Raw genomic sequence first — 26,882 nt, 5'->3', positions numbered from 1 at the left:
ATTATAATTTTTTTTTTTTTAAGACTACTTTTAGGTGCGTCTTTGATGGAGTGGTGTTGTAATAATAGTAGATGTGCTGGTCAATAACGCTGATCATATTCATAATGAATGTACAGATGGATATTGGATTGTATTGGATACACAGTGCTTTCAGCACCTTTTGTTCCAGGGTCAATGGCTGCTTGTGTGTCAGATGTCTGCTGACTCAGAAGGCTGTGTTATATGCAGGTGGCCGTTGAATGTGTGTGTACATGCTAGCATGATGAGCAATGCTGCCAGACGTTGAGCTGTCGTCCCATGATGCCTAACCAAACTACCCCCAGTGCTAACACATTTGTGTCACACCAGTTTACCATCGCAAACATGTGTGCATGCTCAAGCATGCCGGGAACAACACACAGTATAGACTCGTGGATGGGAAAGGCCTGTATTTAGCATGAAAGTATATAATTATTTTACACTCAGTAGTATCTGTATGTGAGTGTCATCCATTATGTGCATGAGAAAAGAAATTATTCCTGGTGCAACAGCATTGTGGGGTTATTTATTTATTTGTTTTTTGTTTTTATAATTTATTTATTTTACTTTTCACATTTATACTGTTATTTCCCCTCATTTATTTATGCATGCATGCATGCATGCATTCATGCATTCATTCATGCATTCTTTGCATTTGTACATTTTCTTTTTTGCATTTGAGCAGGATGCTTGCTTGCTTTATTAAAATGCTTTCTACTATCCAAGTTTAATATTTAGAGACAAGTTTAAGCAAGCCATTTGTAGCTTTACCTCAATAATTTAGATCCCACAGGTTGATAAATGGATCATGGAGGTTGGAGGGTGTGTTTTGTATAGCCTAATAGTTGAAGATGCAGACAGATAAGTTAAAGTTTGTTTGTTCAAACTGTGAGGGCAGTTTGAACCACAATATGTAGTTTTGTCTCTATTTACGAAAGGAACATTTCTAATTAATATGCTAGTCACTCAATGGTGTGCCAGTAGATGAGGGCAGGGACAGTCAAGCTCCAAAATGAATGAAACAAACAAAAAATACTATAAAACTAGTCCAATTGGCTAATATTCTAGATTAAAATGTAATTTATCACTCAAAAATTTAGAATAGAATTTAGAAGACTTGGGAAATGGCCCATTAAGTCATTACTTAAATTATGAAACATCTGTTCAAAATAAGAACAAGTCAAACTGGTTTGAATGAGGTGAAGGTGAATAAATGAGGAAAGAACTTTCACTTTTGGGTTAATATTTTAAGTCACACTTGTCTGCTGATGACCCTCGCTTGTCCTGCACGAGCGGTCTCTAATCTGCTCCGTTCTGTCCGCAGGCAAAGCAGGTAAATGCCGGGCCTGCTGAATGAAGGCGAGCAGAAGCACGTGGACATCAGAGGTTCTGTCTAACTCATGATGCCGTCGTCCACGCAGAAGGGAGGACTGAAAGACCCAGAGTCGGCCAACCTCTTTTTCAAAGATGACCCGGAAGAAGTCTTCTGCGACCTACACGAGATCGGCCATGGGAGTTTCGGAGCAGTGTACTTTGTGAGTATGGACACTTTTCACAAGAAGATGCATTTCAACGGTCATCAGCATCGTAAATCCTCAAGTTTATATATATATTGTTTTTTTTTTAATGTATGTACATTTATAACACTATAATTATGTGACCCTGGAGCACAAAACCAGTCTTAAGTCGCTGGGGTATATTTGTAGCAATAGCCAAAAATACATTGTATGGGTCAAAATGATAGATTTTTCTTTTATGCCAAAAATCATTAGGATATTAAGTAAAGATCATGTTCCATGAAGATATTTTGTAAATTTCTTACAGTAAATATATCAAAAGTTAATTTTTTATTAGTAATATGCATTGCTAAGAACGTCATTTGGACAACTTTAAAGGTGATTTTCTCAATATTTAGATTTTTTTTTCACCCTCAGATTCCAGATTTTCAAATAGTTGTATCTCAGCCAAATATTGTCCGATCCTAACAAACCATACATCAATGGAAATATTATTTATCCATTATTTTTTTTAAATCAAGTTCGAAAAATTACACTTATGACTGGTTTTGTGGTCCAGGGTCACACATCACCTTTGCATCAAATTACAAAAAAAAAAAAAACTAGTTGAGACACATGTGAGGGTGACATTTGCATGCTCATCAAGGCTGTATTTGTTTAATCAAAAATACAGAAAAACACTAATATTTGTGAAATATTATTGCAATTTCTAGTATTGGTTTCCTGTTTTAATATATTTTAAAATATAATTTTTATCTGTGACACAGCACTGAATTTTCAGCATCATTACTCCAGTCTTCAGTGTCACATGATCCTTCAGAAATCATTCTAATATGCTGATTTATCATCAATGTTGAAACTGTTGTGCTGCTTAATATTTTTTGGAACCTGTGACACATTTTTCTTTGAATAAAAAGTTACAAAGAAAAGCATTCAGAATAGAAATCTTTTCTAATAATATGAGTCTTTACTATTGCTTTTTATCCATTTAACACATTCTTGCTGAATAAAAATATTAATTTCTTTAAAAAAAAATAAAAAACAATTTACTGACCTAAAACATTTGAATTGTAGGGTATACTGTAGCACAAAATTTCCATTTTGAATAAACACTGTTCTTTTTAGCATTCTATTTAACAAAGAATCCTGAAAAAAGTATCACAGATCCCAAAACACATTAAACAGCACAACTATTTCAGCATATTATAATGATTTCTGAAGGATCATGTGACACTGACACCTGGAGTAACGATGCTGAAAATTCAGCATTGCTTCACAGGAATAAATTCTATTTTAAAGTATATTAAAATAGAAAACTGTTGCAATAATATTTCACAAAATTACAGTTTGTTCTGTATTTTTGATCAAATAGAAACCGCCAACACTTCTTTAAAAAACATTACAAATCTTACTGATCCCAAACATTTAAATGGCAGTGTATTTGCAAACTCTATTGATCTATATTCTTTTCAAGCTATCATTTTTATCAACTCATTTTAAAGACTAAATTATTTGCTCTAAGTTCAAGTAATATTTTTCCCTTTCAAGTTCTGTAGAGGACGAAAGGCACATTGAGACGTCAGAGACCAGAATAGCTTTTAATACCTAAGCTCGATGAGGCTTTTTTTCTCTTATTCTCCCCGTCAGTCAGTTCTTAACTGTAGTTAAACTTGGAGCCCGTCATTTCGTTTTCGTAACGTCACCACAGTGCAGCGGTTCTGTCAAATACAAGAACTGCAGCCTCATGACGCGTTCTTGTGCATTTCTTAATCTCGGCACTAATAGCATAAAGCCTTTGATTCCAAATCTGTTGCAAGACTGGAATCCGCTGTGCAAATCCCCCTTCTCTCTCTCTCTCTCTTTCTGTCTCTTTTTCTCAAACGCTCACTCACTCTGCCCATCCAGATGTAGGGCTGGTCTCAAGGGCAAAGAATAACTAGGAGACGCTGCTTTAAAGACAGATGTTCACTCCGTTTAAATGCGAGGGCCAGCTGGCCCCATGATGCAGAGAGACTGACATTACACACTTCTGTCAAGAAATACAATACATTCATGACTTCACGTACAGCGCTGTTTAGATTGATATTATTATGTTAAATTGATGCCGTTATTCAGCAAGGACACATTAGGAAGCATTTCTTTAAAAAACAAAAAAACAAAAGTTCTTTTGAACTTTATCAAAGAGCCTTGAAAAAAATGTATCATGGTTTCCAAAAGAATATTAAGCATCACAACTGTTTTTAACACTGATAAAAATAAAAAAAAACAGAAATGTTTTTTGAGCACCAAATCAGCATATTAGAATGATTTCTGAAGATCATGTGACACTGAAGACTGGAGTAATGATGCTGAAAATTCAGCTTTGATCACAGAAATAAATTACTTAATAAAAAAATATATTTTATTTTATTTCTATGTTGTAATTCTAGTTCACAATATTACTTTTTTCGTGTTTTTTTTTTTTTTTTGTTAACAGCTGTTTATTGAATTTTCTTCTGGGAACAGTAGTATAAAACAAAAAGCAGCTGTACAAATTTGGAACCCACACCCTGGTAGATAAAATAAAATAAAATAATAAAATAAAATAAAATATAAAATATAAAATATAAAATATAAAATATAAAATAAATTATAAAATATAAAATATAAAATAAAATAAAATAAAATAAAATATAAAATATAAAATATAAAATAAAATATAAAATATAAAATAAAATATAAAATATAAAATATAAAATATAAAATAAAATATAAAATATAAAATATAAAATAAAATAAAATAAAATAAAATATAAAATATAAAATATAAAATAAAATATAAAATATAAAATATAAAATAAAATATAAAATATAAAATAAAATAAAATATAAAATATAAAATAAAATATAAAATAAAATATAAAATAAAATATAAAATAAAATAAAATAAAATAAAATAAAATAAAATAAAATAAAATAAAATAAAATAAAATATAAAATAAAATATAAAATAAAATAAAATATAAAATAAAATATAAAATAAAATAAAATATAAAATAAAATATAAAATAAAATAAAAAAGATTTTAGAAAAAATGACAACATTAAAAGCTGAATGCCATGAATTTACAGTTTTCACATTAGATCCATGTATACGAAAAGTTGAGAGTTCCATCGAGATGATGTCCAACAAATACACCGTCCAGGTCCGTCTGTCCGTTGTGTGAGGACGATTCCAACGGTTGACTAGCAATTTTTTTTGCTGCTGTGAGAGCAGCTAACAGTAAACATCTTTGTTGGACGGACAAGGTGTGGAGTAAATCATACTGTATTTTTTTTAAAGACAGATGATGCTAACCCTGGAACAACATCAAATCGCAACATATAATCATTGCAGTTAATAGTGTTCACAGTCTGTTTGATTACATGTAATTTGTAACTAACTGCATGATTTTTACTGTATATTTCTGTCATAGTCACCACTAATAACCTACTCCTAAATATAATATAGAAACTTAACATTTTCTGTAAAGCTACTTTGCAATGATTTGTATCTTGAAAAGCGCTATACAAATAAACTTGAGAGAAAAAAGAAAGACACTGTATGTGAGTATTGGTTTAATTAGGATGATAATGGAAACTGATCATATTTTTCATGCAAGTTGCATGAAGCACTAAAAAGCTTTCTGCTGTATCTTTTGAATAAAAGTGGCAAAAGCCAAAAATAGTATAAATGAATTCTGTTTTGCTTCCCCGCAGGCCCGAAACTCCTATTCCAACGAGGTGGTGGCCATTAAGAAGATGTCCTACAACGGCAAGCAGACCACTGAGGTGAGAGACAGACTTTGTTGTCATCAAACTCTGATAGTTTGATAGTCTGTATTTGAATGTGTTGCCGTTTCAGTTTCCATATAAAGCAGTTCTGCATTCGGTGTTAAGCAAACCTTCTTCTAGTGCCCTTGAGCGTATGTAGATGATAAAAGCAAAGCATTTGTTGCTGCAGTAACAATGTGTTTGACAATATTGCGTCTAAATAAATAAAGAAGCGCTTTAGTTATTGGCATCTGTAGAATATTGGTAGAAACCTAAAGTACAAATGTTTAAAATTGTGTATGTGTGTTCTTTGGGTTCAGAAATGGCAGGACATCATTAAAGAGGTCAAGTTTTTGGAACAGCTACGACATCCAAACACCATTGAATACAAAGGCTGCTACTTGAAGGACAACACAGCATGGGTTAGTACTGCCATTGAGAGGCATAGAAATGACAAATAACAATTATTATTTCCTATACTCTGAATTTGAGATTTTAAAATGACAAAAATATTTATTTTTCTTTAAATGTATTGTTATCATTAATAGCAATGTGTACATACTGGATCTGTATAGATAATATATTACAACTGTACATTATTATTATTATTACTTGTTTATGCAAACTTTTTCTTCTCGCATGTATTGGAAGGCTGGGGAGTATCGTTGCACACATTCCACGCTTGTCTTCGGTTTTGGTGTATTTATTTTGTTTTTTAGTCTCATTTCAATAGAAATAAATAAAAAAATAAAAAAAGAGAGGGCTATGAATAGAGTAATGCGTTTGTGAACCGAAGGAATGGCAGTAACAACTACTTACTAGTTTGCATTGACTTCATTCCCAGAATTCCCTGGGGCAGCCATGCCTCCTTTTCACAATATTCTCGTCTGCTTTTTTTCATTCAGCTTGTGATGGAGTATTGTCTCGGCTCTGCTTCAGACTTGTTAGAGGGTGAGTTCACACTTGAAATGCGCACTACGCACACACTCAAGTATGCATGTACAGTGCACACCCACAGTAAGCGCTGTATGCATTCACGCAGAGGAACAGTAATTGTTAGAGCTGTCATGTGTTTTTAGTCAGCGCTGAAGGTCTTTATTAGCCACATCTCAGACGCATTATAAAGCCCATTGTGTTTTATTACAGTGTCACTACCCAAGTGCCGTTGCGTTCATGTTTTTGTTTCCTTCAGATGTTGTCATGGTAACATGCACAGCTTTAATGATAGACTGTTGGTTTCAATTATCGTTCCATATATGTGTGTGTGTGTGTAAAAGAGGAATTTAGAAATTCCAGTTTAACTTTGCCATAATGTCACTGTATGAGTAATTCAGTCCGCATCTGTTTAATTCAAGGCCATGTTCTAATCCAGTTCTCAGTTCTTGTCTATTAGAGGATCAGGTACCTGACAGGTGTAGTGTCAGTTCGCTAAGCATCAGATGACTTTTTTTTTTTTTTTTTTTTTTTTAAGCACCATTGTAACAACGACACCAAATGTTGCGGTGCTGTTTTGCACATATTAAGATTAACCGTGCTGCTTTTATTTTATTGTCCAGTTCACAAGAAACCCCTCCAAGAGGTTGAAATTGCTGCCATTACCCATGGTGCCTTGCTAGGACTGGCTTACCTACATTCCCATAACATGATCCACAGGTGAGTCACCGTTTAATGATATGCATTTACACAACGTCAGCTTCCTCTGTGTGCGTAAATGACAGATAAATCTTTATCTGATAATCTGTTTATTAAGGAAATTGCTTTACAACTTGGGTTTGATGTGCTTGTGTGCTTACCATAAAGCAGTGCTATTTTTGTTTCCCCATAACTTTGTTTGCAGTGACTGTATATACTTAGCAATTTTTTTTTTTTTTTCCCCAAGCATCGGTCTGACTAGAATGAATTGAAATGGATTGCATTCATTTTTTAGTATTTTTTAAATTTTTATTTCAAGTGTGTACTCTTCAGGTTTTAAAGCAACAAATCGTGATGATTAAAGTAAAGTACTAATCTATGACAAATCCGCATATGTGAGCATACCGTTTATTCAGCATGCTTTAACTGCTTTACAGCATGAGCGTTGAGTTCTTATGTTTTATTAGCTTCCAGTAATACTGTGCTATTTATACTTTTGTTTTAAATTCCTCCATCAGATCTCAAACTTGTATAAAATGGCAAATGAAATGAGACAACTATGTCAATAATAAGTTAAATGAAGTTGACCCAGTCATAAATTAAAGGTTTACATGCCAAGGTTTAAATGCTTTAAATGGCACTATGCAATATTTTTACTCAATTTATTTCTAATGAATGTTTTTTAATGTTTAATAATCCAGAAGTTTTTATCAGATCAAATCTTATAAAGGGCTTGTTATATTGATGTGAGTTGGTTGTCAGTGTTTTTTTCATTACTACTGTTACTACTATTTGTTTCTTTTAAAATACATTGATCTTGCCATAGATGCTGGTATGGCTATAAAATAAATAAATAAATGCTTTTTTTTGCCTCCAACACTGCTCTGACCAGACCATTTATATTAAATATCAAAGCCTACTCTGAATATCAAAAGAGCTATTTTTTTCTTCAGATTTAGTGTGTGCTCTTTGGTTTCAGGGTTTAAAGTACTAAACTAAAGTACCATTATAGTTCAAGCACCAATCCATGACGTGTGTATGTGTATATATCAGCATGATCGCATATGTCAGTATACTGTTTATTGCGCATGCTTTGTTTAACTGCTTTACAGCCTGCAAGTTCTTATGTGTTTTATTAGCTTCCAGTAACAAAGTGTTATTTTTACTTTCATTTTCTCTCTGCAAAGTATATTTTATTTTACCATTTTATGTATTTAATTTTTCATTTTATTTTATTTTTATTTATTTATTTTTATTTTAGATACCCTTTCATTGCATAACATGGTAAGATGATACTACAGTAGGTCTATATACTGTCTGTGTTTAACTTTCTCCGTGTCTGTGATTTTGTTTAGAGACGTGAAGGCTGGTAATATCCTGCTGACAGAGCCCGGTCAGGTCAAACTGGCTGATTTTGGCTCCGCTTCCATTGCCTCTCCTGCCAACTCCTTTGTGGGAACCCCATACTGGTCAGTATCGTAGACATTGACGTTCAGGAAGATGATGCATGCTGATGCTCCGGGGTTAATTAGACAGTTGTGTGTGTTTCTACCACAGGATGGCTCCAGAAGTGATTTTAGCTATGGATGAGGGTCAATATGAGGGGAAGGTGGACATCTGGTCTCTGGGGATCACTTGCATAGAGCTGGGTGAGTGTCTTCAAGTTTTTGAATTTAATATTTCATCCATGTTTCTTTTTTCTAATTTTCTGAGCCAATGTGTTCTTTAAAATAAGCAGAAGTTTAGAAGCCGTTGTGTGTCGTTACACTAAAACCACTAAAGCTGATGACCTTTAAGGTGTCTTGGGCGAATTCCACTAATTTCAATAGGAATCCATGCGAGGGCAAAAAAGTTCCCCGTACAAACTTTCAAGTTGGTCCCGTGAATTTTCAAACCTGACCAACAGAAAGCTGGTTGGCTTGAAAGTGACTTCTGTATAAGCAGTGTTTCATATATTTGCTACACTATTGCCAATGGAAAATGGCCCCTTTTTTTGACTCTGAAATTTTCCCTAAATTCTATATGACTGTGCTCTTTATCATTTGTACCATTATCTACTATTGTAGTGGACAGATGTATAACTCTTCCATTTTATTGTTTTGGTGTGAAAAGAAAATTTTCATGTGTGCACTGCATTGGCAAAGCAGTGCACACATGAAGCAAACAAATATCCCAGTATTTGAAAGTACAACTTTTTTTTTTTGCATTGGAGAACTGTCATGTACTTCCTTGCTGAGTAGGTGCATACTTATTATATGTGCAATATTACTCAGCTGACATACTGTGGTTATGAACAACACACACACTCTCTCACTCACTCACACACTTACTCACACACTCGCTCACTCACGCACACTTACTCACACACACACTCCCTTTCAAACGTTTAGGGTCAGTAAGTGTTTTTTTGTTTTTGTTTGTCTCTTGTGTTCATTAAGGCTTGTTTAAAAATTAAGATACAGTAAAAACAGTAATATTGTGATATATTATTACAATTTAAAATAACAAAACTTGGTTTCATTTCATAATGTTCATGAAACATGCAGATGGTTGCTCTGAGCACAACAAATATCAGATGAAGTGAGTCGTACTGTTTTTATCCACTAACTTTAATATTTGGTATGTCCACCTCTTGCAGCGATTACAGTGTTAATATATTTCCTGAGAACTTCAACACTAATGTTATCCCATGCCTTCTGCAAATCAAGCTAAAGGCTTTCCTTTGAATCTACAATAGATCTGTTCAGTTTATTTTCTAACTCGCCCCAAACTTGCTCGATTGAGTTGAGGTCTGGACTTTGAGGGGGTCAGTCCAGCATTTTAATGTTTCCAGCAGATTCCTTCCGTCGCAGGTAGTTCCAGCAATAGTTCGTTTTATGGGTATTGTATCGGCCAATTCAACAAAAACAACTGAAACCTCTTAAATATGCCTAGTGTTCTAACAATTTTGGCCACCACTGTATTTGTACATTTAAGTATCCTATGAAAGTGCATAATACTGTAACTGTTTGTATTTTGTGAAGGTCGGATGCATTCCGGAGTTTCGTTGACTACTGCCTACTAAAAATTCCTCAGGACAGACCCTCCTCAGCAGAACTCCTGCGGGTGAGTAATCGCATGCACACAATGATCACACATGCAGGAGAGATTGTCATGTTTCATAAAAAGTAACTCATAAGCATTGCTCATCGAAGTTCAAGCACGACTTCTGAGTGCCCACACGCTACTGTTAATTCATTCCCACTCTGAGTCACGTTCTCAAACACACTTTGTAAATACACTTGCTGGGGGAAGGTAAAGTACTCATGTGATACTCACACATGGATTGTTACGTTTAGGTTTAGTTAATGTAAATGTATGCAGCTTAATATCTCGTCGTGAGACTTTTAATAGCATATGGTCCGGTTACAGCTGATAATGGCAAAGAACTGCAGAATTATACAGAAAGAGACTGTCTGACATATAAAGTGCTCAACCAGAGTTTGTTTTTATAGTTAATGAGCAGGTTTATTAGAAATGGATACAGTCACAATAATAGCAGTCTTCAAGAGTGGTTGCTTGAAAAGCAACAAAAGCTTAATTTCTTGAGTTGCATTTCAGGAATGTGTCATATTCATTGTGCAATTCATAACAAAGCAAGTACACTACATATATTTGGTTTTTTTAAAGAAGTGAATACTTTTTAGCAATGATGCATTAAAATTATGAAAGATGATAGTTTAACATTTTGTAAATTTATTTATTTATTTATTTATAAATAAATAAATAAAAGCTGTTCTTTTTTAATTTTCTGTTCAGCAAAGAATTCTGAAAAAAAATCATGGTTCATGGTTTCCACAAAAATATTAATCAGTGCAACTCTTTTTAAACATTGATACTAATAATAAATGTTTATTAAATTTACATTAAATCAGCATATTAGAATGATTTCTGAAAGATCATGTGACACTGAAGACTGGAGTAATGATGCTGAAAATTCAGCTTTGATCACAGAAATGAATTTCATTTTAAAATCTATAAAAAAAAAATAAAGCAGTTATTTTAAATTGTAATAAGACTTGAGGATATTACAGCTTTTACTGTATTTTATCTAGTGCTGTCAAATGATTAATCACGATTAATCGCATCCAAAATGAACGTTTTTGTTTGCATAATATTCTATATATATAAATACACACACAGTATATATTTTGAAAATATTTACATGTATTTACATTTTAGATTTATTTATAATTTATATTATATAAATAAATAAATATTTATTTATATTATGTATATGTGTGTGTGTGTGTGTGTGTGTGTGTGTGTGTATATATGTGTGTGTGTGTGTGTGTGTGTGTGTGTGTGTGTGTATATATGTGTGTGTGTGTGTGTGTGTGTGTGTGTGTGTGTGTGTGTGTGTGTGTGTGTGTGTGTGTGTATATATGTGTGTGTGTGTGTGTGTGTATGTGTATGTATATGTATGTGTATATATACAGTGTGTGCAGAATTATTAGGCAAGTTGATATTCTGGTCATATTTTTTTTCCAAGAACATTTTACCAATTCCAAACCACATCAATCTTAGTAACTACTATCAACTTTGTATTTAATCATTTATAAGTGATATATAATTGCCCATGAAGGCTGAAAGTTTAAAAACTCCTTATTTCAGGTGTGCAGAATTATTAGGCAGGTTTTCTTTTACAGATAAAATGAGCCAAAAATGAGATTGAACTCAAGGATAAAAGTAAAACAATTAAATGCCCATGAGAAGGATGCAATACTAATGCAATAATAGAATTAGCAAAGTTAAGGCATGACCATTGGGCAGCGAATTTAATTTTTATCAAATTTGCAGCCTCAAAAACTTGCCAAGCTTTTGAACTGTAATGCACATGTTGCATTCTCAGTGTTTCTGTGAGAGGCTGTATAGCAGGCATTAGTGTATATTGCTTTCTGTTGTTTCTTAAGTTTGTTTAACTAGTGATATGTTTGTAGCACAGGAAACTCTGCTGTTCGCTTGATTACAGAGTAACCGCCTGAGTAAAGTATGCCCACACGCTCCTAAACCCCAATTCACAATGTGTAAAAACGTCAATATCTGCACTTTCACAGAGATAAAGACGCCTCTGTGCAGTTGGTGAGTGCACTTCCTGTTTGCCATATCAGTACTTCCTGCTCTCATGACAGTGGGTTCCTTACTCATCCATCCCTGCTGACTCACACACATACACATTTTCATATGCACAGCCAAGCGCTCAACCCACAGAGCATGTTATTCTGCTGTTTTTTTCATTTGCTGCGCCAACTACATCCTTGGAGGGTTAATAAAAGCAGGAGGAATTTTCGATGCGTGTCTAACGTAACTAATATAACCATGACTTTCTCTCAACTGAATCACTGGGGCTGTAGGTGGACATATTGCTGCGCGGTGACTAATGATTGTGATATCGTGCTGTGGTGGGAGGCTTATGGATTTAAATCGTTACCAAAATAAATGTGTGATAGAATATAGTGGTACAGTTGGGATATGGGTAATTGTTGGCTGCAGGGAAGCTCTGGATACGTGATCATTAAGGGTTAGTGCGACCAGTGTGATTGGTTTGTTTGTTTGTTTGCACACTGTATGGGTCTGTTTGTGTGGGTGCATGTTACAGGTTATGGTTGATCTCATTGGTGGCCGCAGGTAATCCTATTTAGCCCTGAGAGCTTAGTGTTGATGCTAGGCACGCACTTCAGATGGGATATGGGGGTCTTTTCCATGGGCGCCTAAAGGATTTCATCAGATTTTTTGCAAAAACACTACTGAAAAGTATATATGTATATATGCATATGCAACTTAAAAATTCTAAAGTTGCATTGGAATAGTTCACTCAAAAATTAAAATTGGCTGAAAATGTGCCTTCAGGCCATCCAAGGTGTAGAGTTTGTTCTTCATGGGAACAGATTGATAGAAACTCAGCATTGCATCACTTGCTCACCAATTAATCCTCTGCAGTGAATGGGTGCCGTCAGAATGAAAGTCCAAAAAACATCACTGTAATCCACACCACTCCAGTCCATCAGTTAACAACATGTGAAGTGAAAATCTGTGGTTGTAAGAAATTTTCTCTTCTGGCTAAAATACAAGTCCACAATCCATAATAGCATCGTTTCATCTTTATTTTGGATGGCCTGCGATTTGGGTACATTTTCAGCTAATTTTAAGGCCCCACTTTATATTAAGTGGCCTAAACTATTATACACTTACATCAAAAGATAAGTACAATGTACTTATTGCAAAACACTTTTGCTGCTATTGAGGTGGGATATGGGTAGGTTAGGGACAGGTTTGGTGGTATGAGTAGGTTTAAGGGTGGGTTAAGGTGTAATTACATGCAGGTGTTTTTAAAACACAAGTACAATGTGAAAAGCTTGTATGTACACAATAAGTGCATTGTACCAAATGATTAATTTAAATGCAAGTACATAGTATTAAAGTGGGACCAATTAAAAATTTTGGGTGCAATATTTCTTTAATTTTCTTGAATATTTCTAGTATTCATGTATCTATAATGCAGTAATATAAGACTTGAGGCTGTTCGGACCCAGCAGTCATGAGCGACAGTACATTTGTAAACCATTTTAAACCAGAAAGTGGCACAAAGCAACAAAATCATCAAATGATCAAAAAAGATCATCTAGCGCATGAAAGCAACTTGGAAAAACAGCGCGGGCCGATCCGCTTAGCAGTGACTACATTTTTCATCTCAAAAAGTAATCTTTTGTTTCAGTTTTGTTGGTGAATATCCACTTCATCCAGTGCTAATTGTTCTCTGTGTGTCTTGATACTGTTTTTCTGTTGTCATGACTGAGAAACCGCTTCAGATGATTCAGTGAGATTTAGACTGTTTTGTCAACTCGTTTGGCCAATTCTCTAAAAAGAAAGAACGGACTCGAAATAATGATTCCTTCACTAATTACTGGCCTCACATCAAAAATTTGGGTCATGCATGATCAGTCCATGCAGAGGTTGAAAAAAATTAATTTCGACCCAGTTTTGGTCTCCCATTCCTCTCTAATACCTCAAGACTGTCCTACCAAGCTCCTTAAGACCGAAAAGAGGTCATTAATCTGAGACTAGCGTTCATTTATTCTATTCCCACCATTTGCTGTTTCCCAACTGCTGTCTTAATCTCACATGGGGTCTAAATCCACCTCCGTTCTTGACCTACAGAGGTCTTGTCGATTGAGAACGAGCAGTGAATATCACTCACGATCTGACAGAGCTGGCTCTCTGCAAGACTTCAGATTATGTCATTTCTTCCATTTAAATGGGATAATCCTGTAGATTAGTTTCCTCCCAGGCTGGTCAGTCACAGATGTCCGTTTAGAGTGGTGAATGCTTATCTGTGTTATCATCGGGAAGCCGAGCTGTTAGCTGTAACTGTCTTTGCCGGGGGGTTAATGGTTGAGCCGTTTGCTTTACCCGCTCGCAACACAGACATGACCTGCTTAAAGTAAACATGTTGTCAAATTGAATTTGTGATTCCATTCCAAATCACTCTGAGTGAGCATTATCAGCTTTTATTGAAAACCGAGAAAAGGTTAACCAGTCCGCTTTGAGCAGTTTACATTTTGTCAAATCACTGAAAACGTGGTTTTGTTGACTGTTAACGAACATTTATAATTAACTAGTCCACCTTGAACAAGTTTGCATCATTGCTCACAAGTTTGGAGTTGGTAAGATATTGTATGCTCACCAAGGCTGCATTTATTTGGTCAATACAGTAAGAAAAAAAGTAATAATGTGTAATAATAATGAGTAATAATTTAAAATAACTATCATTTGATGCAAAGCTGAATTTTCAGCATCATTACTCCAGTCTTCAATGTCACATGATCCTTCAGAAATCATTCTGATTTGATGCTCGAGGAACATTTCTGATTATTATCAATGTTTAAAACTCTTGTGCTGCTTAACATTTCAGTGGAAACTGATACTTTTTTTTTTTTTTTTTTCAGGATTCTTTGATAAATAGAAAATTCAAACAAACTGCATTTATTTAAAGTATAATTTTTTCTAACTTTACGAATGTCACTTTTGATCCATTTAATGCACACTTGTTTAATAAAAGTATTAATTTCTTATTCTTCATCACAACCAAATGTTCGAATGGAAGTGTACAAGAATGGTTTGTGCTTTGGAGTAAATTATATGTTGTCACGTGAAAGATAATGTTAATGTCAACAAAGCCAAGCAAAAATAGGAATCCAGTCCATTTCAAAGAGGAGCTAGTAGTTTACAGTTTAGAATTAACCAGTCCGGCCATATCTTTAGGGCAAAAGATATGTGAGCCTGGAGCACAAAAGCAGTCATAAGCAGCACAGGTATATTTGTAGCAATAGCCAACAATACATTGTATGGATCAAAATTATACATTTCTCTTTTATGCCAAAAATCATTAGGATATTAAATAAAGATCATGTTCCATGAAGATATTTTGTAAAATTCCTACCGTAAATATAACAAAACTTCATTTTTGATTAGTAATATGCATTGCTAAGAACTTCATTTGGACAACTTTAAAGGTGATTTTCTCAATATTTAGATTTTTTTTTGCACCCTCAGATTCTAGATTTTCAAATAGTTGTATCTCAGCCAAATATTGTCCGATCCTAACAAACCATACATCAATGGAAAGATTACTTATTCAGCTTTCAGATGATGTTTGACAAATTGACACTTAAGACTGGTTTTTCACTTCAACAAAACCAAGAAAAAAAAACAGGGAACCAGTCTACTTTGAACAGGTTTATGAGAAAGACTTATGACTGGAAATAAAAAAAAAAAAAATTGAAAGTAGGTGCATACAAGATCTTCATGATGCATGGTTTACAGGAAAAGTTGCTGCGAAGAGTCTCAGAGGGAGGGTTTACGGTAAACGTTCAAGAGCGGCTGTTTCGAGGAATGGGACAGGAATTGATTTGGATTTTGGATTGTGCTTCTAACCGTCTTCTCCCAAATAAATAAATAAAACTGGCCCAGTTGAGTTAATGGAAAAAAAACGGCATACGACCAATTAGTTTTCAAAGACTCGTGGTTTGTGGTTTTGCGAACCCAGTTAAGATGCACACACATGCAGCCACTTGAACTCTCAAGTCGATTCGCTTTTTATTTCCATTGAGGAGGTGAGATCAAGTCCAGAAACACTCCTCCATATGGCATGTGTCCACTCGAGGCCACATTACACATGAGCACCCTCTAGTGAGCAAAGGACAAAGACTAAATGACGTAATTCGGAGCACAAACGGAGTAATCTGGCATGCTGAGAGGATTGAGACGTGGGTTTATTTCGTGGCAGTTGAATTGCATCATGCTTAACCCCCAAATGCTTCTCCTGAAATATTCGCTGTTGTGAAATGAATGCAATTTGTGTGGTTTTCGGACGAGCACAGGGCCAAATAAAAACACACTTTCCTCATAAACTGAATAAAAGCTGAGGGTTATGCACAGAAGCTGTGTTCATACATTTGATCACCTCAGCGCGAGTAAAATAATTAATTTATGCAAAAACATAATTCATTTCACAAATGCACTCTCTGTCCCTCTTTGTCCGTCCCAGCATGAGTTTGTGAGGAGAGAGCGTCCTCCACGGGTCCTCATCGATCTGATCCAGAGGACGAAGGATGCGGTCAGAGAGCTGGACAACCTGCAGTACCGTAAAATGAAAAAAATCCTCTACCAAGAGAAACACAACGGCCCAATGGGGGAGTCTCAGGAAGAGGAGGAGGTGGGTACAGGAAACACTCTGAGAAGTGAAAGGCCCCCTTGAGTGTCATACACACATGTTGACTTCATACGTGCCTGTGTGAGTTTCTCAGCGGTCAGCGTGCTTCCTGTTGTTGCATGTGGCTACGTGTTATACACGGCAGATCTGGCATTTAGGCAGCCACTGGTTTCTCTTGCTTAAAAATGTCCTTTACGTGTTTGCCGCCGACGCTTTAACATCTGTTTTGAGTTTTCATTGAAGAAATTGAGATTACAGATGGATTTAGTGTCAAGTCTGTTTATTTAATGGATGAATAGAGACCACAATTAGACTTAAGGGGAAATAAACTAAACTTGACTACATTATAAATAATTAACTTAAAAGTACACTTCATCATATATACAGTACTATACTGAATTGTCAGTGTCAACTATAGTATATTGTACTGAATTGAGGGTATATGATGCATACTAGACTGTACTGTACTATACTATACACAACCACAGTATATGATAAACAGTTACGGATATTTCTGTATGTTTGTAGTTTTATGTACTTTACTAAAATATACTATTGTTCAAAAGTTAGGGTCAGTATGTTTTTTTTTTTTTTAATTTTTAATTTTTTTTAAGAATTTAATAATTTTATTCAGCAAGGATGCATTAAATTAAACAGAAGTGAAAGTAAAGATATTTACATTAAAAAATAAAATAAAATAAAAAAATAATTCTTTTGAATTATATTCATTTAAAGAATCCTGGAACAACTGCTGAAAATTCAGCTTTGCATTCACAGGAATAAATTACATTTTTAAATATATTAAAATAATTAATTTAAATCGTAACAGTATTTCACAAAATCACTGTTTTTACTATATTTTTAACAAATAAATGCATAATAGAAGCTTCTTTCAAGAACAATAAATCATAAAAAAAAAAGATCGTACCAACCCTGAACTTTTGATGCTATATAATATATTGGGGGGAAAAAACACAAGATATAACTATATACTATACTAAACTCTCTCTTAGTTGCTTAAGATGAAAACTTCTGCTAAATGCATAAATGCAATAACCTACTGAACTGTAGTGAAGATATACTAAAGTGTCTATATATACAAAATTTGATACTATAATATACAGAAATGTATATTAATGACTAATATATATATTTTATGGGAGTATATACTGCGAACTGTACTGAATTACACTGAAAGTACATGGAATTATATATTTTCTTGAACTACATTTAAAGGTGCACTATTTTGAAGTATTAAGTGACTTTCAGTAATGGTGTGAATGTGTTTCTGTTCAACGAATAACTGCTGTTACAGGCCTTGCAGTGAGATGTGTAAAGTGCTGTCAGTAATTGAAATACATATGGGTTTTCAGTGAGGATGGTGATCAGTTTTTCTGTCTTTTGCACAGGATGGAGATCAGGCAGGCTGTAAGATGAACAGTTTGGGCAGTAATCACTCCATCCCCAGCACCTCCGTGAGCACTGGCAGTCAAAGCAGCAGCGTCAACAGCCTGCAGGAGGTGCAAGACGACTCCTGCTCCGAGCTGCACCACGACTACGACAGCACCCTCGAGTCTTCCACGCACCACAAAAAGGTCCCAAACACACACTGAAATCTCCACAACGCTTAAAATGCATTGCAGTCCTTTTCATTTAAATGCATACCATGCTTGCGTTGATGCTGACGAACAAAAATAGAACATATGTGACCCTGGAGCACAAAAGCAGTCTTAAGTCGCTGGGGTATATTTGTAGCAATAGCCAACAATACATTGTATGGGTCAAAATTATCCATTTTTCTTTTATGCCAAAAATCATTAGGATATTAAGTAAAGATCATGTTCCATGAAGATATTTTGCAAATGTATTACCATAAATGTATCTCAACTTCATTTTTGATTAGTAATATGCATTGCTAAGAACTTTTTTTGAAATTGAGATTGATGCATCATCTGAAAGTTGAATAAATAAGCTTTCCATTGATGTATGGTTTGTTATGATAGGATGATATTTTGGCTGAGATGCAACTGTTTGAAAACCTGGAATCTGAGGGTGCAAAAAAATCTAAATATTGAGAAAATCACCTTTAAAGTTGTCCAAATGAAGTTCTTAGCAATGCATATTACTAATCAAAAATTAACTTTTGATATTTTTACGGTAGGAAATGTATAACATATCTTCACGGAACATGATCTTTACTTAATATCCTAATGATTTTTGGCATAAAAGAAAAATTGATAATTTTGAGCCATATTGGCTATCGCTAGAAATATATTTGTGCTACTTATGACTGCTTTTGTGCTCCACGGTCGCATATGCTTTCCAGTCCATTCCTGGAAGTCATTTCCTATGATTTTCTCTCTCAGTCAAGCTCTTTAATTCTCAGAAGACTGGCTTGTTACAGTTTTAATGGTACACACACAGTCTTTCAGGCCACAGAGAAGGTATACTTAAAGTTATTATTAGATCGAAGATGAAAAAGTTCAATGGCGCTCCTCTCCGCCAAATATGCATACTTGTGCTTGAGACTGCTATATGCTGTATAGCTAGTACGTACTATAGGGACTAAAAATGTTGTTCTTTGTGGTTAAATTGTGTTTGTCTAACAACACTCAGGTAAATTACTTTTGCAGTTGTTGTTAGTCATAGTCAAAGTATTTCACAAAATCACTGTTTTTACTATGTTTGAACAAATAGATGCAGCTTTGGGAAGCACGAGAGGCTTCTCTCAAAAACAATAAATTGAAAAATATAAAAATCTTATTAACCCCAAACTTTTGATACTTTATACTATATTGAAATAAACTTAAGATATAACAAGTACGTACTAGGGACTAAAAATGTTGTTCCGTGTGGTTAAATTGTGCTCGTCTAACAACACTAAATTAATTTTGCAGTTGTTGTTAGTCTTAGTCAAAGAGTTCAAAAGTCATTGACCACATTTGACAACAAATCACAAAGGCTGGGATTTAATTGAATAAACATATGAACATTCATATATGTTAATATTGTAATTTTACAGTTGTACTGTAAAATATTTTTATTGTCATTTTTCTTAAATATCACATTAGTAATATCTCTTTTGCAATATTTTTCTTTGATAATGATATTAATAATAATTGTTATTGTTGTTATAATTGTCAGACTGACACAAAATCACACATTTTGAGGGCAAGTTGTGAGTCTTTACAAACAAGCACAGCCAACCAGCTTTCTATATAGCAATTTTTATAAGAAAATTTGATTTTTTTTTTTTTTCCTCTAGTGCTTTTTACATTTTCTAAAAAGTGTTTTTTTTATTATTATTTTTTTATTATTATTTTTTTTTTTTTGGAAGTTCAAATCCACTTTCCCACACATTATTGATTGAAACTTTCCCGTCCTCAAGTAAATTACATTAGAATGCAGGAGAAATATGAATCGACTTTGGGGGAACTGAACTTCATTTTATGCACTGAGAGAAGACAAAACCCTCAGGAATATGAACGCTTCAGGTGGATTCGTGGGTCAATTAATGAAGATATTTTAAGATGGTGAGCTTGTTAGTGTTGAACAGTGTCGTTTAGAAACGCCTCCGCTGATCCTACAGCTATAGGAATTATACAGTCAAACCAAAATTTATTCAAACACCTTCAACGTTTCTCACATTATCACAGTTTACTCGCTATAGTTTAGAAAATGGTAATAAAACATGACAAGAACTCAGTTAAACTGTGTCGGAACGAATTCATCTGGATAATGTCAGACAACTTTGATAGAAAGGTATGCAATGGATTACAATCAACCAAAAATTATTCAGTTGTTAATTTTAAGTACACAATTAGATAATACCAATTTAGGTCAACCAGTTACCAAGCAATGCTTCATTTTGTTAAGTCTGTGGTGTAAAAAGGTCACGTTTCAACAACAGTCATCAGCATCATAAATCCTAAAAGTGTTCCATAAAGTTTTTTAATATTTTGATTTTTTTTTTTTTTTAATGCATGTAAAATGGAAATGCAAAAAAATATATCTGTGGTACTCTCCCATTCACTGCTCTCGAAGTTAACCCAACTATGACGACTTCTGCTGAGAAACCCGGAAATGTGAAAAAGGTTGCTTTAGCAATTAAAGAAAAAACACTTAAAGGAACAGTTCAAAACTCCTCCTGCGGCTCTGGAAGGGAAAATGTATAGCTTGAAGAGAGTATGTTTTGGCTGATTTGATGTGCTTTTTGTCCTCAGGATCATCAGTTTATCCGTGATGACCTTCCTCATCGGGACCACCGCTCGGACCTGCGACCGTCCTCGTCGGAAAGAGCTCCGGCTCATAACTATAAAAACCGGGAGCGCTTCGCCACAATCAAGTCGGCTTCACTGGTGAGGAAAAAGAATGACATCATCCTTGCTGTCATCCTCTCATCCCCCTCCTCTCCTGCTTTACTCTTTCTTTTTCTTGTCATCCCTTTGCTTTAATACACTGCGGTCATTTCTCTCGCCTCCTTCTTTTCCTGTTTAACCCTCTCTTTATTCAGGGGGGGGAGACGAAAAGCGTCTTATTTTTCTTTCACGTCTGTTGTCAAGGCAACGTGATTCAGTCAATAGCCAGCTGCACTCCTCACACGAGTCATTGGTGTTGTTGTCTACTATTAGTTAATACGCTGTGATCCAACACAAAAGGATATTCTCAGTCCTGTGGGGTTTGGTGTAAAAAAAAAAAAAGAAGCATAGGGTCAATGTCAGACATTTACAAGACAAATAAAGAATTTATTATGGAATTGAGCATGCAAAATAATCCATTGTGATACAACCACTTCCACCCTAATTGATGAATAAATGGAGATCAAGGGCAGGCGGTGTAGTCGATCGCAGTATGCTTGGTTTAAATGATGATGTCACCTGTTTTGGCCCCGTTTCGCTGGAGCGTGAGCACCCTCTAGGGGCAGACAAGCGCAGTGGACTTCGTCTGATACTACAGACACTCATCTATCATTTCAGATGATCACAAAGGAGTTTGGCTTTAGTGGGTTTATGGGTATGGCGTACCATCCTGTACCGGCTTGAATCAAGTGTGCGCTGTTTCTTTATCGATATGGGTTTTACGCTGGTATGGAAGGAGACTTAAGGATCTGGGCTATGCAGGGAAAGAGACTCTCTTTGTGTTTCATATGAAAAGCCGTAGAGGAGGGGTGAGGTGTAGAAAGAAAGTGAGACAGGAAAAAAGAGGGAAGACAAAAGACAGAAGGTGAAAGAAGACGACATACGTGACCCTGGACAATAAAACCAGTCAGGGTCCATTTTTAAATTGTGATTTATAAATCAGCTTTCCGCTGATGTATGGTTTGTTAGGTACAACTTGCTGAGATGCAACTATTTGAAAATCTGGAATCTGAGGGTGCAAAAAAATCTAAATAATGAGAAAATCGCCTTTAAAGTTGTCCAAATGAAGTTCTTAGCAATGCATATTACTAAACAAAAATTATGTTTTGATATATTTACGGTAGGACATTTACAAAATAACTTCATGGAACATGATCTTTACGTAATATACTAATTATTTTTTTCGTAAAAGAAAATGGATAATTTTGACCCATACAATGTATTGTTGGCTATTGCTACAAATATACTTGTGCTGCTTATGACTGCTTTTGTGCTGCAGGGTCACACATACATATATATGCCTGTTGAACACTTTAGTGTCAGCTTCACACATGTGTTTACATTTGATCTGAAACGGTCAGAAGTTGAATTTGAATTCTCATCTGTTACACTTTTAACCTGGAAGCGCTTCTTTCACTCCTTCCCGTTCTTGCTTTGCCGCCAGGGTTTAGTGCTATCACATACCCCTTTGGTGTGGCTGATAGGGGCATTTGGGCAGAAAGCGATTGGATTGGTGACTGCGGTTACAGTGGGGCTTCTGATTCAGGGCGATTAGGAAATTTCCCCCTTTGACAGGCGTCTCATGTGACTGGCCTACTAAACGCTGCTTAGGCCTCTCTGAGAACCTCATTCATTCACGGCGCACCTGCGAGGAGAGAGGAGAAGCAGTGTTCGCCCTCTCTCTTTATCCCCTCTCTCTTTCTCTCCCGGTGGGATTTGAGCGAGTGCTTTTGGGGGATGTAGTGCAGGCGACTCTCGATGTTCTCACGGGTGGTTTATTTCGCCAATATGTTTGGCTTGAGGAGTTCAGGTGGGAGTTACGAGAAACTCAACGAACAGTTTGATCTGGACACGCCCTTCTTCCAGGTTTGTCTTGCAGCGCTTTGCTGAAGTCAAGGGAACGGTGGGCTTTTTCTGTTTTCATTTTTATATTTAGAGGCATCTGTGACCTTCTAGATCTGCACAAAATGCACAAAGGCAATGTTTAGAGATGTAATATTCACCATTGCAACTTTTCCTCTGTCACAATTAGATATTCCAGTTAACAATTATGGCTGTATTTATTTTTTATTTGTTAGTATAATAATATAGTGTTTATTTTCATGTGCCTTTGAGATCACGAGAACTTTTAGTCTTATCAATTGCTGTGCTGTTGATTTCATGGCTTTTTCTGGTCGTTCTGCTCTCATAATGTGAAAGATGACGCTGATCATCATGAGATCTGGTTAATCAATGGACAACATTCTAATGAATTATTCCACTGGACTATCTCTCGTTTCTCCTTCCAGATCCTTACATTTCCCGAGATTATTTTTGGGGATGCTTTAGAAATATTCCCACAGGTGACAGTCCAAAATGTGCCAACAGGGATTAAAAATGGACAAAATTGAGAGAGTAGGGAAATGCATGTAACCTGATATGTAATTTTGAATGATCTGACAATGTCTTAAAAGTTCCACCATTTATCAAATTTTAGAATTAATGCAACCTTTGGTCACCATTCTCCAAGAACTGTCTGTGGGTTGATTTATGCACTTTGCAACACAGAAAAAAACTCATCATAATCATCTCAAAAGTTCACCTTCGCTGACCAAGTTCTTTTCCATCTAGGTAACGCGTCAGATCCATGAACACGAGCAGGAAAATGAGCTCCGAGAGCAGATGTCGGGATACAAACGCATGCGACGGCAACACCAGAAGCAGCTGATTGCTCTGGAGAACAAGCTGAAGGCAGAGATGGATGAGCACAGACTGAAGCTCCAGAAAGAACTGGAAACCCACGCCAACAATGCCTTCATTGAGCTGGAGAAACTTGCCAAGAAGCACGCCATCCAAATGGACAAAGAAGTGGGTGATCTTTCTTTATTCTTCTGTTGAGACCCAAAGAGTTCATAATTACAAGCTAATCAAATATTGGTCGATTAATATTGACATGATGTTGACTAAAAAAATTTTTATTTTATTTTTTTAAATTTTAACATCTTAACAATAAATTAAATAGCGTAAAAACCCTGCACAAAGTTGAAAAAAGAAATGAGTGCAAAAGTTCATGCAGATCGTGTGAAAGCTGCCCCAGTTTATATTATTATTTTCCATATTGCATGTTAAACATGTAAATAGCCAAGAGGTGAATGCTAATTATTCATGTAGCATATGTTGATTAATATGTTAATGAAGCCAGAGAAGAAAATGCGACTGTGAATTTTTTTTTTGTTTGCTTTCCTCAGGAGTTTCTAACATTTAAAAAAAATAAAAATTAATAAATAAATAAATAAATCAGTCACATACTGAAGTTGCAATGAAATTGTAGTGCTATTTATGATGCATCTGCATTGTGTTCCTCAGATGAAAACACTGGCAGCTGATGAGAAGAAGTTCCAGCAGCAAATCATGGCCCAGCAGAAGAAAGAGCTCACCAACTTCCTCGATAACCAGAAGAAACAGTATAAGCTGTGCAAGGAGAAGATCAAAGAGGTACTAGTCTAGTTCCCCTGTTTACTGGAATATTAATATTATTCCAAAGAAAAATTTGAAAACAACCGTTAGTCGACCAGAAGAGGCTTGGTTGACCAAAATGTTATTAGTGGCTTAGTTGCAGAAAAAATAAAATAAAATAAATCCACATTGGCGAAGTCACACACATCGTTAATTGGCTGGTCAATGTGGTAGGCTAATACAGTACATCAGGCAGGACATCCAAACACTCGCCTATCATTCATCGACCTCAAATATGGCTTATCATCTGAAATATGCAAGAAAATGTGCGCTAATGAAGTGTCTGTGCGGAGTGTAGAAGCTGAATAGTAGCCATCACTGCAGGGCAAACGGAGGCGTCGGAGCGATCGTTTGCTCTTAAAATACACCGTCATTTTTGGTCATACAGATAAGAGTAATGCATCTTTTGAATCTGTAAAGACTGTACGGTTATTTGTGTGCACGCACAATAACAACAAAACATTGTGCTTTTGTAAAATAATGAAAGCAAACAGGATGCGCTTTCTGCCGTCTCGGTCTCTATGAACTTGAGCGTGAAACTCCAAAACTCTGTGTATGCTTGCCTTACAGACAAAAAAATATCTATAGAGAGTGAAATGTTTACTTTCAGATGAACCAATTCAAATGGAAAACAAATATTCTCAGATTATGTAATCCATATGAAACATGCATACAGGTGCATCCACTACTGTGGAGATGAGTCGGTGTCTCCGACTTCATCTCTGAAACCGAGAACAAAGAAAGCACTAGTTTATCAATGATTTTTTAAAATGTTAATGCATTTGCTGTTTTTCCCTGACACGTTCATAATCATTACTTCTTTCTGCCAGTGCTGTGGCAAGCTTTATGCATGCGCTTGAGCACTTATTAGGCAATGTAGGCAATTAAAGTCGCATTACACTTTAAATGATTTATTAATAAACGCGCGATTAGTCGACTAATGCTTCAAATTAACGATTACTAGTCGACCAGAAAAATCTTTAGTTGAGGGCAGTCCTAAAAACAACTCTACTATTCAACTTACAAGCCAACTAATTTTTGTGTTCCTTTCCCCTCTAACTGCATCATATAAAAAAGACTTTATAATCTAATTAATAAAATAAAATCTTGCCATACATTTTACTTGTCGCTGAAAAATGTTGCATAGAAAAACACTACATTACAAGAGTAAAATGGGTTTCAAATGTCATTTCATGTTGACTTAAAAATGGGGTATTCACTGCAATCACCCTTCTTTTAATTCTTTTGTCTCTTTTCATGTTTCTCGTGATTCCCTTTTCAGGAAATGAGTGAAGATCACAGCACGCCTAAGAAAGAGAAGCAGGAGAGGCTTTCCAAGCATAAGGAGAACATTCAGCACTCTCAGGCTGAAGAAGAGGCTCAGCTTCTGGGGCAACAGAGGGCTTTCTACGACAGGAACTGCAGAGCCTTCAAACGCAAGATCATGATCAAGAAGCACGAGTTTGAGCAGGAGCAGCTACGAGAGGTGGGGATGAAATGCTTTAAGTCAGAAAAAAAGACTAAAGACTGCTTAGCACTCTGAAAAATATGTGTGTTTAAATGCTTTGGGGTCAGTAAGATTGTTGATTTTTAAATTAATTAATCAAGACAAATAATTATACATTATTATACAAATAATGTATAATGTTACAAAATATTTCTGCACTTTCAAGATTGATAAGTTTCTTGAGCACCAAATTTCACAATATGACTATTTTTTACTGTTTTTAATCAAACAAATACAGCCTTGGTGAGCCTTTAAGGCTCATAAGAGACTTTGAACGGTTGTGTGTGTGTGTGTGTATATATATATACATATATACATATATACATATACATATACATATACATATACATACATACATACAGGATAATCGTATGAAGGCTTTTCCCAGGGATAATGCAAAATTTGAACCATTTCTCAGGGTTGATGGCTGTTTTCAATTAATCTGATTTGAAAATAAGTAACGCAGCAATGTGCAAATCTCTTAATCTAGTGCTTTAATCTGCAGAAAACCTTCGGAAGTATAACTGAGTCTAAACCCATACATAGTCTATAAAGCAACAAACATGATGCATAATCTAGTGGTTTGCAATCCTAGTCCAAATTTTGCATGTCCTCCCTATTCGGAGCTGGTCTTGAAGCCTCTACTTGCATATCAACACCTTATTGTGTTTAGTTTATTTGATCATACCTTATTTTTTGTGACCTTGGACTACAAAACAAGTCATAAAGTGTCAATTTTACAAAATAGAGTTGAATAAATAAGCTTTCCATTGATGTATGGTTTGTTAGGATAGGACAATATTTGTCAGAGAT

At 35.2% G+C, this 26,882-nt stretch overlaps 1 protein-coding gene across 1 annotated transcript in view; it reads left to right on the top strand.

Moving 5' to 3' along the window:
- taok3a (TAO kinase 3a) overlaps positions 1–26,882 on the top strand; it is a 72,525-nt gene that overhangs the window by 38,842 nt on the left and 6,801 nt on the right. The window contains exons 2-16 of the mRNA XM_058777470.1: positions 1,343–1,553; positions 5,273–5,344; positions 5,647–5,748; positions 6,232–6,277; positions 6,883–6,979; positions 8,314–8,427; positions 8,516–8,647; positions 9,103–9,152; positions 9,981–10,063; positions 16,545–16,712; positions 18,119–18,304; positions 20,933–21,067; positions 23,678–23,914; positions 24,413–24,541; positions 25,845–26,048. Of these exons, the coding sequence (XP_058633453.1) occupies positions 1,419–1,553; positions 5,273–5,344; positions 5,647–5,748; positions 6,232–6,277; positions 6,883–6,979; positions 8,314–8,427; positions 8,516–8,647; positions 9,103–9,152; positions 9,981–10,063; positions 16,545–16,712; positions 18,119–18,304; positions 20,933–21,067; positions 23,678–23,914; positions 24,413–24,541; positions 25,845–26,048 (1,890 nt within the window). The 5' untranslated portion in view covers positions 1,343–1,418. The remainder of the gene's footprint in view (positions 1–1,342; positions 1,554–5,272; positions 5,345–5,646; positions 5,749–6,231; positions 6,278–6,882; positions 6,980–8,313; positions 8,428–8,515; positions 8,648–9,102; positions 9,153–9,980; positions 10,064–16,544; positions 16,713–18,118; positions 18,305–20,932; positions 21,068–23,677; positions 23,915–24,412; positions 24,542–25,844; positions 26,049–26,882) is intronic.

The sequence above is a fragment of the Onychostoma macrolepis genome, chromosome 05, assembly GCF_012432095.1.
Source record: "Onychostoma macrolepis isolate SWU-2019 chromosome 05, ASM1243209v1, whole genome shotgun sequence".
NCBI lineage: Eukaryota > Metazoa > Chordata > Actinopteri > Cypriniformes > Cyprinidae > Onychostoma > Onychostoma macrolepis.
This window is presented reverse-complemented; position numbering and strand designations above follow the sequence as displayed.